A 19,405-nucleotide genomic window follows, 5' to 3' on the forward strand; every position below is an offset into this window, starting at 1 on the left:
CAGGGTCCCCTCCCTCTTCCCCAGCGCCAAGGGCTTCTCCAAAGGGATTTCGATGAGAAAAGGTTTAATCATCTTTAATTCACCTACACTGAGACTAAAAATGAGCGGAGCTTTCCGGCGGGTCGGGAGGGTTTCAAATGGGGGATGCCGGCTTTTCCTTCACCTTTTCCTTCGGCATTGCTGGGAGGCAAAGGCAGGGCCTTGCACCGCCCGAAATTAAGCTGATAAAGAATGGGATTAAGGGAGACCCCGCCAGGAATTTCAGCTTTTCCCCCAAGGAGACTTGGCCCCGACGTCGAGGAGCAGCCGGGTATTACAGATGTTCCACTCCCTTCCTCCCTCCTCTGGCTTGCGGCCACAACCGTCCCAGCCCGCGAGAGGTGACCGAGCAGGTGCGGTTCCTGCAGCGCTGGGTGCCCCGGGAGCGCTGGGTGCCGGGGAGCGCTGGGTGCCGGGGGCAGCGCTGGGTGCCGGGGGCAGCGCTGGGTGCCGGGGAGCGCTGGGTGCCCGGGGCAGCGCTGGGTGCCGGGGGCAGCGCTGGGTGCCCCGGGAGCGCTGGGTGCCGGGGAGCGCTGGGTGCCGGGGGCAGCGCTGGGTGCCGGGGGCAGCGCTGGGTGCCCGGGGAGCGCTGGGTGCCCGGGGCAGCGCTGGGTGCCCGGGGAGCGCTGGGTGCCGGGGGCAGCGCTGGGTGCCGGGGGCAGCGCTGGGTGCCCGGGGAGCGCTGGGTGCCGGGGGCAGCGCTGGGTGCCGGGGGCAGCGCTGGGTGCCCGGGCAGCGCTGGGTGCCGGGGGCAGCGCTGGGTGCCCGGGCAGCGCTGGGTGCCGGGGGCAGCGCTGGGTGCCGGGGGCAGCGCTGGGTGCCCGGGGAGCGCTGGGTGCCGGGGGCAGCGCTGGGTGCCCGGGGAGCGCTGGGTGCCCGGGGAGCGCTGGGTGCCGGGGGCAGCGCTGGGTGCCGGGGGCAGCGCTGGGTGCCGGGGGCAGCGCTGGGTGCCCGGGGAGCGCTGGGTGCCCGGGGATCGCTCCCCCTGACTTGCACACCCAGTCCAATGCAGCGCACATTCATACAGGTCAGTTGGCTGGTTCCGCCCAAAGTTGAGCCTCGTAATTAATTATCCGTTAGTTTCTTCCCCGCTTCGATTTAAAGGCACAGCGCCTTTTTAATTCACTACGCATGCTCCCTGAGCGGGGGATCCGCCTCCCTCGGGGGAGGGGGGCATTTGAGTAGGAGGTCACAATGATGCCGAAAAACCTCATAATGAAGAAAACTGCTAATAGACTTTTTGTACTTTTAGCAGCAAGTTATTTATTATCTGCACAGGGGAGGAGGTGGTTCACACTGCAGAAACTCATTCCCAAGCGCAGGTGTGAAACAGGCTAATTTATACATTTGACATATATGATTGCAACATCTTCTCATACATTATTCATGTAATTACAACATCTTATGGCATATTAATAATAGGCGGACTCTAGGCGGAGCCTGGGCGGAGTTCAGGTGGAGTCTCCTCTTGGCATCCGTTTCAAGCGGGTTGTTCCAGCCTTTGGCCCACTCAGGTGGTCTTCCTCAGTTCATAAGTGACCCTGCCAGGTTCTTGTACATAAAACTTGGCTTGCTACCACTTTCTTCTATTGATGTGTCAAACTTTAACTAATTTATGATTTCTAGTGCCTGTTACAGCAATTTCCCACAATGGCTTAGGCTTGGGTACAGTGGGCAAGGACAGGGCGATTCAGCACTACATGCTGTGGTTCCTCAGTAACCAAGTTGAGCAATTTTGCAAGGCAGAATGGGGCTTTTACAGACCTGAGACTAATCTCAGGTGGATCTTTAGGTTTTTAGGCCTTATTCCTTTTCAGGTGAAGCTGTGGCTAGATGGTTGCGTGGAGCATTTGAGTCTGCATGCATGCAAAAGTGAGCACCTAAATTTCTAACCACTGAAAGCAGGTAGCAGAACTTTTGTGATGTCCCTCACATGACTACCAGGGCAGGGTGAGAACCACACAGAGAATTCCTTCCTGGCACCTTCTTTGGGGGAGCTGTTCCTGAGTGTTTCCATGGAGCATTTTGGCTCTGCACAAGTGCAAAAGTGAGCAGTTACTTTTCTAAACAGAGGAAGCAGGGAACAGAACTTTTGTCCTTCACATAGCTACTAGGGCAGACAGAATCACAGAGAGAATTCCTTCCTGACACCTTCTCCAGGGGAGCTGTGCCTTGGTGCTTTCATGGAGCGTTTGAGTCTGTACGAGTGCAAAAATGAGCACTTCAATTTCTCACCACCAAAAGCAGGGAGCAGAACTTTTGTGGTATCCTTCATATGGCTACCAGTGCAGGCTGAGAACTACAGTGAATCCCTTCCTGGCACCTTCTCTGGGGGAGGTGTGTCTTGGTCTTTTCATGGAGCATTGGTGCTCTGATCGACTGCAAAAATGAGCACTTCAATTTCTCACCACAGAAAGAAAGTTGCAGTGCTTTTGTGATGTTACTCACATTGCCACCAGGGCAGTCTGAGGAACCACGAAGAGAATTCCTTCCTGGCACCTTCTCTGGTGGAGCTGTGCACGTGTAGTCCATTCAGCATTTTGGCTCTATACAAGTGCAAAAGGGAGCAGTTACTTTTCTTACCACAGAAAGCAAGGAGCAGAACTTTTGTGGTGTCTTTCACATAGCTACCAGGGCAGGGTGAGAACCACCAAGAGAATTCCTTCCTGGATCTTTCTCTGCTGGAGCTGTGCTCTGGTGGTTCCATGGAGCATTTTGGCTCTGCACAAGTGCAAAAGTGAGAAGTTACTTTTCTCACCCTAGAAAGCAGGAAGCAGAACTTTTGTGATGTCCTTCACATGGCTACCATGTCAGGCTGAGAATCACAGAGAGAATTCCTTCCTGACACCTTTTCCAGGGGAGCTGTGTCTTGGTCTTTTCATGGAGCATTTGAGTCTGGCACAAGTGCAAAAACGAGCACTTCAATTTCTTACCACAGAAAGAATTTTGCAGTACTTTTGAGATGTCACTCACATTGCCACCAGGGCAGATTGTGGAACAACCAAGAGAATTCCTTCCTGGCACCTTCTTTGGGAGAGCTGTGCCTGGTCGGTTCCATGGAGCTTTTTTGAGTCTGTATGAGTGCAAAAGTGAGCACTACAATTTCTCACCAGAGAAAGCAGGGAGCAGAACTTCTGTGGTGTTCTTCACACGGCTACCAGGGCAGGGTGGGAACCACCAAGAGTATTCCTTCCTGGCATCTTCTCTGGTGGAGCTGTGCATGTGTGGTTCTATGGAGCATTTGGGCTCTGAACGAGTACAAAAGGGAGCAGTTACTTTTCTAACCAAAGAAAGCAGGAAGCAGAACTTTTGTGGTGTCCCTGACATGGCTACTAGGGCACGGTGAGAACAAGAAACAGAATTCCTTCCTGGCAGCTTCTACTCCATCCCTAAAAGCCTGCTCACTGTTCTATTGTTGCATCACTAATATCCTTCACCTTGACCACACTCCATTTCTAAAGTCCTCCCTTTTCCCAGTCTATTCCTAAATTCATTCAACACAAAGCTTCCTGTCCATCCCTAAAATCCTCCTCCTCACTGACCCTGTCCATGCTGTTAATCTTTACCCATACCCCCAGCCCATACCTAAAAGCATTCCAGAACCCTGAGGGTCCATCCCTAAGTGCTTCCCCTTGACTCAGTAATCCTCAAAATTCTTTCCCCCCCCCCCCCAAGCTCAATCCCTGTAGTCCTTCCCTCTAAATCACCAGGTTCTCCCTAAAAGCTTTCCCACCAGGTTCCCCATCCCATCCTAAAATACTTCCTCCCACCCCGTAAGTCAGCATATACATTATTTCCCCTTGCACCATCCAGTTGGTCTAGCAAATCTTTCCCCCTGCCTCACAGTCCATTCCTAAAATCTTTATCCCTGGCCCCTGGTTCTTCCCTAAATTCTTTCTCCCCGCCCCACTCCCCATGCCTGATCCTATAATCCTTCCCCTTGCCCATGGTCCACACTTGCAGTCCTTCCCTGCAGACCTGCTACTCTGTCCCTGAAATTCTTCCTCAAGTCCCCTAGTCCATCCTGCAAGGTCTTTCTCTCAGTCCCCAATGCCCCCCTGAAAATCTTTGCTCCTGCCTTCAGCCCAGCCTTATAACGCTTCACCCTGTGAATGCTCTATTCCTAAAATTACTCCCATAATCCCCCGCTTTGACCCTGAAGTAATTTTTTCTATAGCATCCAGTCCACCCCAAAAATCCTTCCCCCTGCTCCCTTGGCCCATCCCTAAAATCCTTCCACTTGCCCCCCAGTTCATCTCTGTCCTGGTTTCAGCAGGGATAGAGTTAATTTTCTTCTTAGTAATTAGTACAGTGCTGTCTTTCGGCTATGATGTGAGCGCAATGTTGATAGGACACTGAAGTTTTTAGTTGTTGCTGGGTGATGTTTATACTACATCAAGGACTTTTCAGTTCCTTGGGCCCTACCAGTGAGAGGGCTGGGGGAGCACAGGAAATTGGGAGGGGACACAGCCAAGGCAGGTGACCCAAGCTAGCTAGAGAGGTATTCCATACCATATGACGTCACGCTGAGTCTATGAACTGGGGGAAGAAGAAGGAAGGGGGGACATATGGCATTATGGCGTTTCTCTTCCTGAGTAACTGTTACACGTGATGGAGCCCTGCTTTCCTGGGGATGGCCGAGCACCTGCCTGCCCATGGGAAGTGGTGAATGAATTCCTTGCTTTGCTTTGCTTGTGTGCGTGGCTTTTAATTTACCTATTAAAATGTTCTTATCTCAGCCCTTGAATTTTACATCCCTTTCCGATCCTCCTTCCCATCGCTCTGGGTGGGAGAAAGTGAGCAAGTGGCTGTGTGGTGCTTGGTTGCTGGCTGAGGTTAAACCACGAAAACCTCGAAAAACCTTCCTTGGGTCATTCCCCTAACACCCCCTATAGCTCCCAAAAATCGTTGGTCCCATTCCTAGTCCATAAAAAAAAACTTTCGGGCTAGTCCCTAAATTTGTTCCCCCAATTCATTATTCAATATCTAAAACCCTACACCCCACTAGACAGCTAAAGCACTAATATCCTTCACCATGAACACAGATCATTTCTAAAGTCCTCCCACTTTTTCCTGGTCCCTTGCTAAACTACAACACAAAGCTTCAAGTCCATCCCTAAAAACAATCCCTGCAAAGACATTTTCCATGTCAATTGGCATACTTTCCAGGAGGATCTGCTCCACGATCCCGCCAGGCACGGAGGTGACGCTGACCGACCTGTCGTTAACCTGGGTCTTCCTCTTGACCTTTCTGAAAAGGAGGGTTACCACCTGCCAACTTGCTGTGGGGACGCTCCATCCCACTGCCCGGATCACAGACGAGGATGCTGAACACGGCTGCCCCCAGCGCCTGTGAGCGCGCAAGGGGAGACAGCGTCAAAGACTTTTCTACAAAGCTGAAGTGAACACCACCCACGTCTCTCTCCTTGTCCACAAAGCTAGCCACTCCAACACAGAAGACAGGGAGGTCAGTCAAGCACGATTCCCTCTTGGTAAATCCATGCCGACGGCTCCTCATCACTTGCTTGTCCTTCAGCAGCTTGGCAACGCTTCCGCGGAGGATTTTCTCCATCACCTCCCCTGGCAACAAGGACAGGCTCACCAGCCTCTGCTCTCCCACATCTTCCTTCCCGCCCTTCTGCAAGACAGGAGGCCTAAGAGCAATCTTCTGGACACCCGCAACTGCCCCCAGGAGCTATGACCTTTAAAAGATGATTGAGAGTGGCCTCCCAAGGACATCAGCCAGCTCCCCCAGCATTCGTGGCTCTGACTCATCAGGACCCAGGGACTTCCGTACATCCAGTCCCAAGGCACACCTTCCCACTCCCTTCCTCTTCCTCAGCAACAACAACGGCTCGCCCCACACACAGCCTGCAAAACGCTCATCCCGGCTCAACTGGGGCAGGCCTTGCCATTCATCGACCCTTCGGCATGCATCCACCACCACCAGGGCCTCGCTCTGCTGTGCCGTGCAGCGTGCTTACGTCCAACCACCCTCGGCAATCTCCAAATTCTCTTTCTGCCCGTCTCACACTGTGCAGAGAAATGGCCTCCCCTCCTCGGCATTCACCCCAAGTAAAGAGCCCAAAGGCCCTGGCTCCCCAGCCTCCCCCGCCTGCCGCTCCCACTCCACCTCTGCCTCTCGCCACACTCACGGGCTCTCCAGAAATTCACCTGCCTTGGTGAGCTGGCCCACATCAAACACTGTGGCACGCCAGACACCAGGCTGCAAACGTGCCACCACAGCTAAGGGGTTCGCTACGGAACGGGCAGCACCAGCACTGGTGGAGCCAGGCAGGGCTCCCCACGTCACAGGACCGGCGAGCTCTCGGCCAGGGCTGCCGGGATGGCGGCCTGCTCTCCCAAAAAGGCCTCCTCTGCCTCTGCCCGCACCGACACCCCCAGGGACGGACCCCAGGGGGCACAAGCCCGGACACGCAGGCCCCTTTCTCCCAGCTACAACCTAACAAGCAAGGCGGGCACCAAGGCACGCACAGAGCACGCTCAATGGCAAAGGCCAGGCCTCAAGGCAGGCTTAGCAAGCTGGCAGCAAGGCAGGCACGGAGCAAATGCCACTGAGGGGGCCGCCACTCCTGCCCGCAACAGCAGAAAGCCCAGACCAACCTTCCGGGGCTGCGAGGAAAAGGAGCCCCTCCTTCCCAGCGCACCCACAAAACACACCACACGAGTGCCACAGCATGACCTCACTGACGACACCCCACCCCTCCTAGGCTTCGGTCACATGTTCTGCATGCCCTGACACGCGCCATCAACACCAAGCCTTTGGCCTCTAATATTTGCACCTCAAAGCTGCCGCCAGGACCAAGTGGACATGTCCTCAAGTGGAGGACACTACATTGCAGAACTGCGGGGGAAAAACGCACACCCCCCCTCATTACTCACCAGGCTGTGGCACGCAACAGCTTCTTGCTGCAAAACACCGCGTTGTGCAAAGGCTGTCCCGCCCCTCAGGGTCCAGCATAAAAGCTGGCCCAGCACCTCTCTCTCTCACACGCTGCTCCTGGTGCCTTCTCCTCCGCGGTCAACAAGGTGAGCCTGAAGCCCCTTCCCCTCCTTCTCCTGCCGCACCCACCCCATCTCTTCCAGCACGCGCTGCCTCCAGACTCAGCAGTGCCGACGCCTCCCCACCGCCGCGCTCCCCGCAGCCCCACACCGTGCCTCCACATTCCCCTGCCCTCCTGTAACGCCACCCCTCGCGCCCCCACCACCCTCCGCTTCCTCAACACCCTCTCTTACAGGGCCCCTCAACACCACAGACATGGCCTGCAACAACCTCTGCAGCCCCTGCGGACCCACCCCGCTGGCTAACAGCTGCAACGAGCCCTGCGTCAGGCAGTGCGAAGAATCCCGCGTCGTCATCCAGCCTCCCGCCGTGCTGGTCACCCTGCCGGGACCCATCCTCAGCTCCTTCCCCCAGAGCACCGCCGTCGGATCGTCCTCATCGGCTGCCGTGGGCAACATCCTCAGCTCCCAGGGAGTGCCCGTCTCCTCCGGCGGCTTCGGCTATGGCTTCGGAGGCCTGGGCTGCTATGGTGCCAGAAGAGCCTGCTACCCCTGCTAAGGGCTCCTTACACCACGCCTGATACCAGCCAACCACACGCTAGAAGCCAAGTCACGGATTGAGGACCTACCTTCAGGCTCCTGCTGCCACATGGGCTCGCCGTCCGTGGCTCCTCCGCCCCTCAAGGCACAAAGCAAGCAGCGAAGGGGCCAGCCCGCGGTGCCTGGAAACATGAGCTACCTACCTCCTCCTCTTCTCCCACTGTCTTCTTTGCATCGCCCCTACAGCTACATCCGGTACTCTCTGCTGCAAACACCTTCTCACAAGCCAAAGGCCACCGGGGCACCTCCGCCGCGCTGCTCCCACTGCAAGGCAGGAAGACCTCGGTGCTCTGGAAAAGTCTACTGCAAGGAAAGGAGCCCTCGGCTGATGGCCGCCCTACTTGCACCTCAGACCCGCTCCCTTCCCCTTGGTGCTCCTGCCATTTCACTCCTTTGCCTCAATAAAGTTCTCCCGCATGCCAGCCTCAGGTGCCTCCTCTTCCTTTCTTCTAAGGCTCTTCCAGCCTCACCCGGCACAGAACCGGGACTCAACAGGCCATCGAGGTGGGTGGACAAGGACCACAAGACCTCTCTTAGGAAGTATCGCCGCAGCAACACCACCTGCTGGCAAGCCGGTGGGCTTCCAGCCCGTGACACAAGCCCTTCACTTGCCCAAACAAAGGCTTGGACACGCTAATGCACTTCCACCCATGCCTCTGACGCAAGCTCCTCCTGTGCGCTGGGTTCACTTTGGCTGGATGCCAGGTGCCCGCCAAGCCGCTCTGTCACTCCCCCTCCTCAACTGGAAAGGGGAGAGAGAACACAACAAAACGGTTTGTGGGTCGAGGTAAGAACAGGGAGGGGATAGAGTCGTCAAAGGGGTTGGGTTGGAAGGGACCTTCAAGGTCATCTAGCTCCAAGCCCTCTGCCGTGGGCAGGGACACCTTCCACCACACCAGCTTGCTCAAAGCACCATCCAGCCTGGCCTTGAACAGCTCCAGGCAGGGGGCAGCCACAGCTGCTCTAGGCAACTTCTTCCAGCATCTCACCGACCTCACGGGAAAGAATTTCTTTCTCATATCTAACCTAAAGCTACCCTCTCTCAGGTTAAATCCGTTACCTGTCGTCTTATCACTACACTCCCTGGTCCAGAGGCCCTCCCCACCTTTCCTGAGGGCCCCCTCAAAGTACCGCATGGCCGCTGCAAGGTCTCCACAAAGCCTCCTCTTCTCCCGGCTAAACGATCCCAACTCTCTCAGCCTGTCTGCAAAGGGGAGGTGCTGCACCTCCTCCTCATCTTTGTGGCCCTCCTCTGGACCCGCTCGAGCAGGTCCATGCCTTTCTTATGCTGGGGGCCTTCAGAGCCGAATGCAGTACTCCACTCTCACCAGAGCCGAGTAGGGAGGGAGAATCACCTCCCTCGACCTGCCGGCCACGCTGCTTTTGACGCAACCTGGCATACGACTGGCTTTCTGGGCTCCGCGCGAACGTTGCCGGCTCATACTCAGTTCTCCATTCACCAATACCCCCAAGTCCTTCTCCGCAGGGCTGCTCTCAATGCACTCACCGCCCGGCCTGCAGCCATCTTTGGGATTGCCCCTGGCACTTGGCCTCGTGGCACTCCATGAGCTTTGCACGGGCCCACCTCCCAAGCCTGCCACGGTCCCTCTGGATGGCATCCCTTCCCTCTAGAGCATCAACCGCAACACTCAGCTTGGCGTCATCCGCAAACTTGCCGAGGCTGCACACTCCAGCCCACTGTCCGTGGCCCTAACAAAGATGTTAAATCATACTGGCCCCAGCACGGACCCCTGAGGGACACCACTCATCACTGGGCTCCACTCGGACATCGAGCCTTTCATTGCAACTCATTGAGAGCACCCATCCAGCCAATCACACACCGAGCGGTCCACCCACCAAGTCCGCATCTCTCCATTTCAGAGACAAGGATCTTGCGCGGGACAGTATCAAATGCTCTGCACAAGTCCAGGGACGTGACGCCAGTCGCTCTTCCCTTACCCACCAATGCCTTAATCCTGTCATAGAAGGCCACCCCATTTGTCAGGCACGCTTTGCCCTCTGTGAAGCCATGTTGGCCGTCAGCAGTCACGCCTCCCTTTTCCAGGTGCCTTGGCATACTTTCCAGGAGGATCTGCTCCACGATCCCGCCAGGCACGGAGGTGACGCTGACCGACCTGTCGTTAACCTGGGTCTTCCTCTTGACCTTTCTGAAAAGGAGGGTTACCACCTGCCAACTTGCTGTGGGGACGCTCCATCCCACTGCCCGGATCACAGACGAGGATGCTGAACACGGCTGCCCCCAGCGCCTGTGAGCGCGCAAGGGGAGACAGCGTCAAAGACTCTTCTACAAAGCTGAAGTGAACACCACCCACGTCTCTCTCCTTGTCCACAAAGCTAGCCACTCCAACACAGAAGACAGGGAGGTCAGTCAAGCACGATTCCCTCTTGGTAAATCCATGCCGACGGCTCCTCATCACTTGCTTGTCCTTCAGCAGCTTGGCAACGCTTCCGCGGAGGATTTTCTCCATCACCTCCCCTGGCAACAAGGACAGGCTCACCAGCCTCTGCTCTCCCACATCTTCCTTCCCGCCCTTCTGCAAGACAGGAGGCCTAAGAGCAATCTTCTGGACACCCGCAACTGCCCCCAGGAGCTATGACCTTTAAAAGACAATTGAGAGTGGCCTCCCAAGGACATCAGCCAGCTCCCCCAGCATTCGTGGCTCTGACTCATCAGGACCCAGGGACTTCCGTACATCCAGTCCCAAGGCACACCTTCCCACTCCCTTCCTCTTCCTCAGCAACAACAACGGCTCGCCCCACACACAGCCTGCAAAACGCTCATCCCGGCTCAACTGGGGCAGGCCTTGCCATTCATCGACCCTTCGGCATGCATCCACCACCACCAGGGCCTCGCTCTGCTGTGCCGTGCAGCGTGCTTACGTCCAACCACCCTCGGCAATCTCCAAATTCTCTTTCTGCCCGTCTCACACTGTGCAGAGAAATGGCCTCCCCTCCTCGGCATTCACCCCAAGTAAAGAGCCCAAAGGCCCTGGCTCCCCAGCCTCCCCCGCCTGCCGCTCCCACTCAACCTCTGCCTCTCGCCACACTCACGGGCTCTCCAGAAATTCACCTGCCTTGGTGAGCTGGCCCACATCAAGCACTGTGGCACGCCAGACACCAGGCTGCAAACGTGCCACCACAGCTAAGGGGTTCGCTACGGAACGGGCAGCACCAGCACTGGTGGAGCCAGGCAGGGCTCCCCACGTCACAGGACCGGCGAGCTCTCGGCCAGGGCTGCCGGGATGGCGGCCTGCTCTCCCAAAAAGGCCTCCTCTGCCTCTGCCCGCACCGACACCCCCAGGGACGGACCCCAGGGGGCACAAGCCCGGACACGCAGGCCCCTTTCTCCCAGCTACAACCTTACAAGCAAGGCGGGCACCAAGGCACGCACAGAGCACGCTCAATGGCAAAGGCCAGGCCTCAAGGCAGGCTTAGCAAACTGGCAGCAAGGCAGGCACGGAGCAAATGCCACTGAGGGGGCCGCCACTCCTGCCCGCAACAGCAGAAAGCCCAGACCAACCTTCCGGGGCTGCGAGGAAAAGGAGCCCCTCCTTCCCAGCGCACCCACAAAACACACCACACGAGTGCCACAGCATGACCTCACTGACGACACCCCACCCCTCCTAGGCTTCGGTCACATGTTCTGCATGCCCTGACACGCGCCATCAACACCAAGCCTTTGGCCTCTAATATTTGCACCTCAAAGCTGCCGCCAGGACCAAGTGGACATGTCCTCAAGTGGAGGACACTACATTGCAGAACTGCGGGGGAAAAACGCACACCCCCCCTCATTACTCACCAGGCTGTGGCACGCAACAGCTTCTTGCTGCAAAACACCGCGTTGTGCAAAGGCTGTCCCGCCCCTCAGGGTCCAGCATAAAAGCTGGCCCAGCACCTCTCTCTCTCACACGCTGCTCCTGGTGCCTTCTCCTCCGCGGTCAACAAGGTGAGCCTGAAGCCCCTTCCCCTCCTTCTCCTGCCGCACCCGCCCCATCTCTTCCAGCACGCGCTGCCTCCAGACTCAGCAGTGCCGACGCCTCCCCACCGCCGCGCTCCCCGCAGCCCCACACCGTGCCTCCACATTCCCCTGCCCTCCTGTAACGCCACCCCTCGCGCCCCCACCACCCTCCGCTTCCTCAACACCCTCTCTTACAGGGCCCCTCAACACCACAGACATGGCCTGCAACAACCTCTGCAGCCCCTGCGGACCCACCCCGCTGGCTAACAGCTGCAACGAGCCCTGCGTCAGGCAGTGCGAAGAATCCCGCGTCGTCATCCAGCCTCCCGCCGTGCTGGTCACCCTGCCGGGACCCATCCTCAGCTCCTTCCCCCAGAGCACCGCCGTCGGATCGTCCTCATCGGCTGCCGTGGGCAACATCCTCAGCTCCCAGGGAGTGCCCGTCTCCTCCGGCGGCTTCGGCTATGGCTTCGGAGGCCTGGGCTGCTATGGTGCCAGAAGAGCCTGCTACCCCTGCTAAGGGCTCCTTACACCACGCCTGATACCAGCCAACCACACGCTAGAAGCCAAGTCACGGATTGAGGACCTACCTTCAGGCTCCTGCTGCCACATGGGCTCGCCGTCCGTGGCTCCTCCGCCCCTCAAGGCACAAAGCAAGCAGCGAAGGGGCCAGCCCGCGGTGCCTGGAAACATGAGCTACCTACCTCCTCCTCTTCTCCCACTGTCTTCTTTGCATCGCCCCTACAGCTACATCCGGTACTCTCTGCTGCAAACACCTTCTCACAAGCCACAGACCACCGGGGCACCTCCGCCGCGCTGCTCCCACTGCAAGGCAGGAAGACCTCGGTGCTCTGGAAAAGTCTACTGCAAGGAAAGGAGCCCTCGGCTGACGGCCGCCCTACTTGCACCTCAGACCCGCTCCCTTCCCCTTGGTGCTCCTGCCATTTCACTCCTTTGCCTCAATAAAGTTCTCCCGCATGCCAGCCTCAGGTGCCTCCTCTTCCTTTCTTCTAAGGCTCTTCCAGCCTCACCCGGCACAGAACCGGGACTCAACAGGCCATCGGGGTGGGTGGACAAGGACCACAAGACCTCTCTTAGGAAGTATCGCCGCAGCAACACCACCTGCTGGCAAGCCGGTGGGCTTCCAGCCCGTGACACAAGCCCTTCACTTGCCCAAACAAAGGCTTGGACACGCTAATGCACTTCCACCCATGCCTCTGACGCAAGCTCCTCCTGTGCGCTGGGTTCACTTTGGCTGGATGCCAGGTGCCCGCCAAGCCGCTCTGTCACTCCCCCTCCTCAACTGGAAAGGGGAGAGAGAACACAACAAAACGGTTTGTGGGTCGAGGTAAGAACAGGGAGGGGATAGAGTCGTCAAAGGGGTTGGGTTGGAAGGGACCTTCAAGATCATCTAGCTCCAAGCCCTCTGCCGTGGGCAGGGACACCTTCCACCACACCAGCTTGCTCAAAGCACCATCCAGCCTGGCCTTGAACAGCTCCAGGCAGGGGGCAGCCACAGCTGCTCTAGGCAACTTCTTCCAGCATCTCACCGACCTCACGGGAAAGAATTTCTTTCTCATATCTAACCTAAAGCTACCCTCTCTCAGGTTAAATCCGTTACCTGTCGTCTTATCACTACACTCCCTGGTCCAGAGGCCCTCCCCACCTTTCCTGAGGGCCCCCTCAAAGTACCGCATGGCCGCTGCAAGGTCTCCACAAAGCCTCCTCTTCTCCCGGCTAAACGATCCCAACTCCCTCAGCCTGTCTGCAAAGGGGAGGTGCTGCACCTCCTCCTCATCTTTGTGGCCCTCCTCTGGACCCGCTCGAGCAGGTCCATGCCTTTCTTATGCTGGGGGCCTTCAGAGCCGAATGCAGTACTCCACTCTCACCAGAGCCGAGTAGGGAGGGAGAATCACCTCCCTCGACCTGCCGGCCACGCTGCTTTTGACGCAACCTGGCATACGACTGGCTTTCTGGGCTCCGCGCGAACGTTGCCGGCTCATACTCAGTTCTCCATTCACCAATACCCCCAAGTCCTTCTCCGCAGGGCTGCTCTCAATGCACTCACCGCCCGGCCTGCAGCCATCTTTGGGATTGCCCCTGGCACTTGGCCTCGTGGCACTCCATGAGCTTTGCACGGGCCCACCTCCCAAGCCTGCCACGGTCCCTCTGGATGGCATCCCTTCCCTCTAGAGCATCAACCGCAACACTCAGCTTGGCGTCATCCGCAAACTTGCCGAGGCTGCACACTCCAGCCCACTGTCCGTGGCCCTAACAAAGATGTTAAATCATACTGGCCCCAGCACGGACCCCTGAGGGACACCACTCATCACTGGGCTCCACTCGGACATCGAGCCTTTCATTGCAACTCATTGAGAGCACCCATCCAGCCAATCACACACCGAGCGGTCCACCCACCAAGTCCGCATCTCTCCATTTCAGAGACAAGGATCTTGCGCGGGACAGTATCAAATGCTCTGCACAAGTCCAGGGACGTGACGCCAGTCGCTCTTCCCTTACCCACCAATGCCTTAATCCTGTCATAGAAGGCCACCCCATTTGTCAGGCACGCTTTGCCCTCTGTGAAGCCATGTTGGCCGTCAGCAGTCACGCCTCCCTTTTCCAGGTGCCTTGGCATACTTTCCAGGAGGATCTGCTCCACGATCCCGCCAGGCACGGAGGTGACGCTGACCGACCTGTCGTTAACCTGGGTCTTCCTCTTGACCTTTCTGAAAAGGAGGGTTACCACCTGCCAACTTGCTGTGGGGACGCTCCATCCCACTGCCCGGATCACAGACGAGGATGCTGAACACGGCTGCCCCCAGCGCCTGTGAGCGCGCAAGGGGAGACAGCGTCAAAGACTCTTCTACAAAGCTGAAGTGAACACCACCCACGTCTCTCTCCTTGTCCACAAAGCTAGCCACTCCAACACAGAAGACAGGGAGGTCAGTCAAGCACGATTCCCTCTTGGTAAATCCATGCCGACGGCTCCTCATCACTTGCTTGTCCTTCAGCAGCTTGGCAACGCTTCCGCGGAGGATTTTCTCCATCACCTCCCCTGGCAACAAGGACAGGCTCACCAGCCTCTGCTCTCCCACATCTTCCTTCCCGCCCTTCTGCAAGACAGGAGGCCTAAGAGCAATCTTCTGGACACCCGCAACTGCCCCCAGGAGCTATGACCTTTAAAAGATAATTGAGAGTGGCCTCCCAAGGACATCAGCCAGCTCCCCCAGCATTCGTGGCTCTGACTCATCAGGACCCAGGGACTTCCGTACATCCAGTCCCAAGGCACACCTTCCCACTCCCTTCCTCTTCCTCAGCAACAACAACGGCTCGCCCCACACACAGCCTGCAAAACGCTCATCCCGGCTCAACTGGGGCAGGCCTTGCCATTCATCGACCCTTCGGCATGCATCCACCACCACCAGGGCCTCGCTCTGCTGTGCCGTGCAGCGTGCTTACGTCCAACCACCCTCGGCAATCTCCAAATTCTCTTTCTGCCCGTCTCACACTGTGCAGAGAAATGGCCTCCCCTCCTCGGCATTCACCCCAAGTAAAGAGCCCAAAGGCCCTGGCTCCCCAGCCTCCCCCGCCTGCCGCTCCCACTCCACCTCTGCCTCTCGCCACACTCACGGGCTCTCCAGAAATTCACCTGCCTTGGTGAGCTGGCCCACATCAAGCACTGTGGCACGCCAGACACCAGGCTGCAAACGTGCCACCACAGCTAAGGGGTTCGCTACGGAACGGGCAGCACCAGCACTGGTGGAGCCAGGCAGGGCTCCCCACGTCACAGGACCGGCGAGCTCTCGGCCAGGGCTGCCGGGATGGCGGCCTGCTCTCCCAAAAAGGCCTCCTCTGCCTCTGCCCGCACCGACACCCCCAGGGACGGACCCCAGGGGGCACAAGCCCGGACACGCAGGCCCCTTTCTCCCAGCTACAACCTTACAAGCAAGGCGGGCACCAAGGCACGCACAGAGCACGCTCAATGGCAAAGGCCAGGCCTCAAGGCAGGCTTAGCAAGCTGGCAGCAAGGCAGGCACGGAGCAAATGCCACTGAGGGGGCCGCCACTCCTGCCCGCAACAGCAGAAAGCCCAGACCAACCTTCCGGGGCTGCGAGGAAAAGGAGCCCCTCCTTCCCAGCGCACCCACAAAACACATCACACGAGTGCCACAGCATGACCTCACTGACGACACCCCACCCCTCCTAGGCTTCGGTCACATGTTCTGCATGCCCTGACACGCGCCATCAACACCAAGCCTTTGGCCTCTAATATTTGCACCTCAAAGCTGCCGCCAGGACCAAGTGGACATGTCCTCAAGTGGAGGACACTACATTGCAGAACTGCGGGGGAAAAACGCACACCCCCCCTCATTACTCACCAGGCTGTGGCACGCAACAGCTTCTTGCTGCAAAACACCGCGTTGTGCAAAGGCTGTCCCGCCCCTCAGGGTCCAGCATAAAAGCTGGCCCAGCACCTCTCTCTCTCACACGCTGCTCCTGGTGCCTTCTCCTCCGCGGTCAACAAGGTGAGCCTGAAGCCCCTTCCCCTCCTTCTCCTGCCGCACCCGCCCCATCTCTTCCAGCACGCGCTGCCTCCAGACTCAGCAGTGCCGACGCCTCCCCACCGCCGCGCTCCCCGCAGCCCCACACCGTGCCTCCACATTCCCCTGCCCTCCTGTAACGCCACCCCTCGCGCCCCCACCACCCTCCGCTTCCTCAACACCCTCTCTTACAGGGCCCCTCAACACCACAGACATGGCCTGCAACAACCTCTGCAGCCCCTGCGGACCCACCCCGCTGGCTAACAGCTGCAACGAGCCCTGCGTCAGGCAGTGCGAAGAATCCCGCGTCGTCATCCAGCCTCCCGCCGTGCTGGTCACCCTGCCGGGACCCATCCTCAGCTCCTTCCCCCAGAGCACCGCCGTCGGATCGTCCTCATCGGCTGCCGTGGGCAACATCCTCAGCTCCCAGGGAGTGCCCGTCTCCTCCGGCGGCTTCGGCTATGGCTTCGGAGGCCTGGGCTGCTATGGTGCCAGAAGAGCCTGCTACCCCTGCTAAGGGCTCCTTACACCACGCCTGATACCAGCCAACCACACGCTAGAAGCCAAGTCACGGATTGAGGACCTACCTTCAGGCTCCTGCTGCCACATGGGCTCGCCGTCCGTGGCTCCTCCGCCCCTCAAGGCACAAAGCAAGCAGCGAAGGGGCCAGCCCGCGGTGCCTGGAAACATGAGCTACCTACCTCCTCCTCTTCTCCCACTGTCTTCTTTGCATCGCCCCTACAGCTACATCCGGTACTCTCTGCTGCAAACACCTTCTCACAAGCCAAAGACCACCGGGGCACCTCCGCCGCGCTGCTCCCACTGCAAGGCAGGAAGACCTCGGTGCTCTGGAAAAGTCTACTGCAAGGAAAGGAGCCCTCGGCTGACGGCCGCCCTACTTGCACCTCAGACCCGCTCCCTTCCCCTTGGTGCTCCTGCCATTTCACTCCTTTGCCTCAATAAAGTTCTCCCGCATGCCAGCCTCAGGTGCCTCCTCTTCCTTTCTTCTAAGGCTCTTCCAGCCTCACCCGGCACAGAACCGGGACTCAACAGGCCATCGAGGTGGGTGGACAAGGACCACAAGACCTCTCTTAGGAAGTATCGCCGCAGCAACACCACCTGCTGGCAAGCCGGTGGGCTTCCAGCCCGTGACACAAGCCCTTCACTTGCCCAAACAAAGGCTTGGACACGCTAATGCACTTCCACCCATGCCTCTGACGCAAGCTCCTCCTGTGCGCTGGGTTCACTTTGGCTGGATGCCAGGTGCCCGCCAAGCCGCTCTGTCACTCCCCCTCCTCAACTGGAAAGGGGAGAGAGAACACAACAAAACGGTTTGTGGGTCGAGGTAAGAACAGGGAGGGGATAGAGTCGTCAAAGGGGTTGGGTTGGAAGGGACCTTCAAGATCATCTAGCTCCAAGCCCTCTGCCATGGGCAGGGACACCTTCCACCACACCAGCTTGCTCAAAGCACCATCCAGCCTGGCCTTGAACAGCTCCAGGCAGGGGGCAGCCACAGCTGCTCTAGGCAACTTCTTCCAGCATCTCACCGACCTCACGGGAAAGAATTTCTTTCTCATATCTAACCTAAAGCTACCCTCTCTCAGGTTAAATCCGTTACCTGTCGTCTTATCACTACACTCCCTGGTCCAGAGGCCCTCCCCACCTTTCCTGAGGGCCCCCTCAAAGTACCGCATGGCCGCTGCAAGGTCTCCACAAAGCCTCCTCTTCTCCCGGCTAAACGATCCCAACTCTCTCAGCCTGTCTGCAAAGGGGAGGTGCTGCACCTCCTCCTCATCTTTGTGGCCCTCCTCTGGACCCGCTCGAGCAGGTCCATGCCTTTCTTATGCTGGGGGCCTTCAGAGCCGAATGCAGTACTCCACTCTCACCAGAGCCGAGTAGGGAGGGAGAATCACCTCCCTCGACCTGCCGGCCACGCTGCTTTTGACGCAACCTGGCATACGACTGGCTTTCTGGGCTCCGCGCGAACGTTGCCGGCTCATACTCAGTTCTCCATTCACCAATACCCCCAAGTCCTTCTCCGCAGGGCTGCTCTCAATGCACTCACCGCCCGGCCTGCAGCCATCTTTGGGATTGCCCCTGGCACTTGGCCTCGTGGCACTCCATGAGCTTTGCACGGGCCCACCTCCCAAGCCTGCCACGGTCCCTCTGGATGGCATCCCTTCCCTCTAGAGCATCAACCGCAACACTCAGCTTGGCGTCATCCGCAAACTTGCCGAGGCTGCACACTCCAGCCCACTGTCCGTGGCCCTAACAAAGATGTTAAATCATACTGGCCCCAGCACGGACCCCTGAGGGACACCACTCATCACTGGGCTCCACTCGGACATCGAGCCTTTCATTGCAACTCATTGAAAGCACCCATCCAGCCAATCACACACCGAGCGGTCCACCCACCAAGTCCGCATCTCTCCATTTCAGAGACAAGGATCTTGCGCGGGACAGTATCAAATGCTCTGCACAAGTCCAGGGACGTGACGCCAGTCGCTCTTCCCTTACCCACCAATGCCTTAATCCTGTCATAGAAGGCCACCCCATTTGTCAGGCACGCTTTGCCCTCTGTGAAGCCATGTTGGCCGTCAGCAGTCACGCCTCCCTTTTCCAGGTGCCTTGGCATACTTTCCAGGAGGATCTGCTCCACGATCCCGCCAGGCACGGAGGTGACGCTGACCGACCTGTCGTTAACCTGGGTCTTCCTCTTGACCTTTCTGAAAAGGAGGGTTACCACCTGCCAACTTGCTGTGGGGACGCTCCATCCCACTGCCCGGATCACAGACGAGGATGCTGAACACGGCTGCCCCCAGCGCCTGTGAGCGCGCAAGGGGAGACAGCGTCAAAGACTCTTCTACAAAGCTGAAGTGAACACCACCCACGTCTCTCTCCTTGTCCACAAAGCTAGCCACTCCAACACAGAAGACAGGGAGGTCAGTCAAGCACGATTCCCTCTTGGTAAATCCATGCCGACGGCTCCTCATCACTTGCTTGTCCTTCAGCAGCTTGGCAACGCTTCCGCGGAGGATTTTCTCCATCACCTCCCCTGGCAACAAGGACAGGCTCACCAGCCTCTGCTCTCCCACATCTTCCTTCCCGCCCTTCTGCAAGACAGGAGGCCTAAGAGCAATCTTCTGGACACCCGCAACTGCCCCCAGGAGCTATGACCTTTAAAAGATAATTGAGAGTGGCCTCCCAAGGACATCAGCCAG

General features: G+C 58.1%; 3 protein-coding genes across 3 annotated transcripts; all 3 read left to right on the plus strand.

The window, feature by feature from the left end:
• Positions 1–7,309: 7,309 nt before the first annotated feature.
• On the plus strand, positions 7,310–7,621 carry LOC129735693 (feather keratin-like). Its single transcript, XM_055705829.1, has one exon. It carries the CDS (start codon positions 7,319–7,321, stop codon positions 7,619–7,621), a length of 303 nt encoding a protein of 100 aa, XP_055561804.1. The 5' UTR covers positions 7,310–7,318.
• Positions 7,622–11,849: 4,228 nt separating this feature from the next.
• Positions 11,850–12,161, plus strand: LOC129735688 (feather keratin-like). The gene has a single exon (XM_055705823.1). It carries the CDS (start codon positions 11,859–11,861, stop codon positions 12,159–12,161), a length of 303 nt encoding a protein of 100 aa, XP_055561798.1. The 5' UTR covers positions 11,850–11,858.
• Positions 12,162–16,389: 4,228 nt separating this feature from the next.
• LOC129735692 (feather keratin-like) lies at positions 16,390–16,701 on the plus strand. Its single transcript, XM_055705828.1, has one exon. It carries the CDS (start codon positions 16,399–16,401, stop codon positions 16,699–16,701), a length of 303 nt encoding a protein of 100 aa, XP_055561803.1. The 5' UTR covers positions 16,390–16,398.
• The last annotated feature ends 2,704 nt before the right edge of the window (positions 16,702–19,405 follow it).

Source organism: Falco cherrug, chromosome 3 (genome assembly GCF_023634085.1).
Source record: "Falco cherrug isolate bFalChe1 chromosome 3, bFalChe1.pri, whole genome shotgun sequence".
NCBI classification, from domain to species: domain Eukaryota; kingdom Metazoa; phylum Chordata; class Aves; order Falconiformes; family Falconidae; genus Falco; species Falco cherrug.

Coding starts and splice junctions, on each gene's coding strand:
- LOC129735693 (XM_055705829.1), top strand. CDS start 7,319: ATGGCCTGCAACAACCTCTGCAGCCCCTGCGGACCCACCCCGCTGGCT.
- LOC129735688 (XM_055705823.1), top strand. CDS start 11,859: ATGGCCTGCAACAACCTCTGCAGCCCCTGCGGACCCACCCCGCTGGCT.
- LOC129735692 (XM_055705828.1), top strand. CDS start 16,399: ATGGCCTGCAACAACCTCTGCAGCCCCTGCGGACCCACCCCGCTGGCT.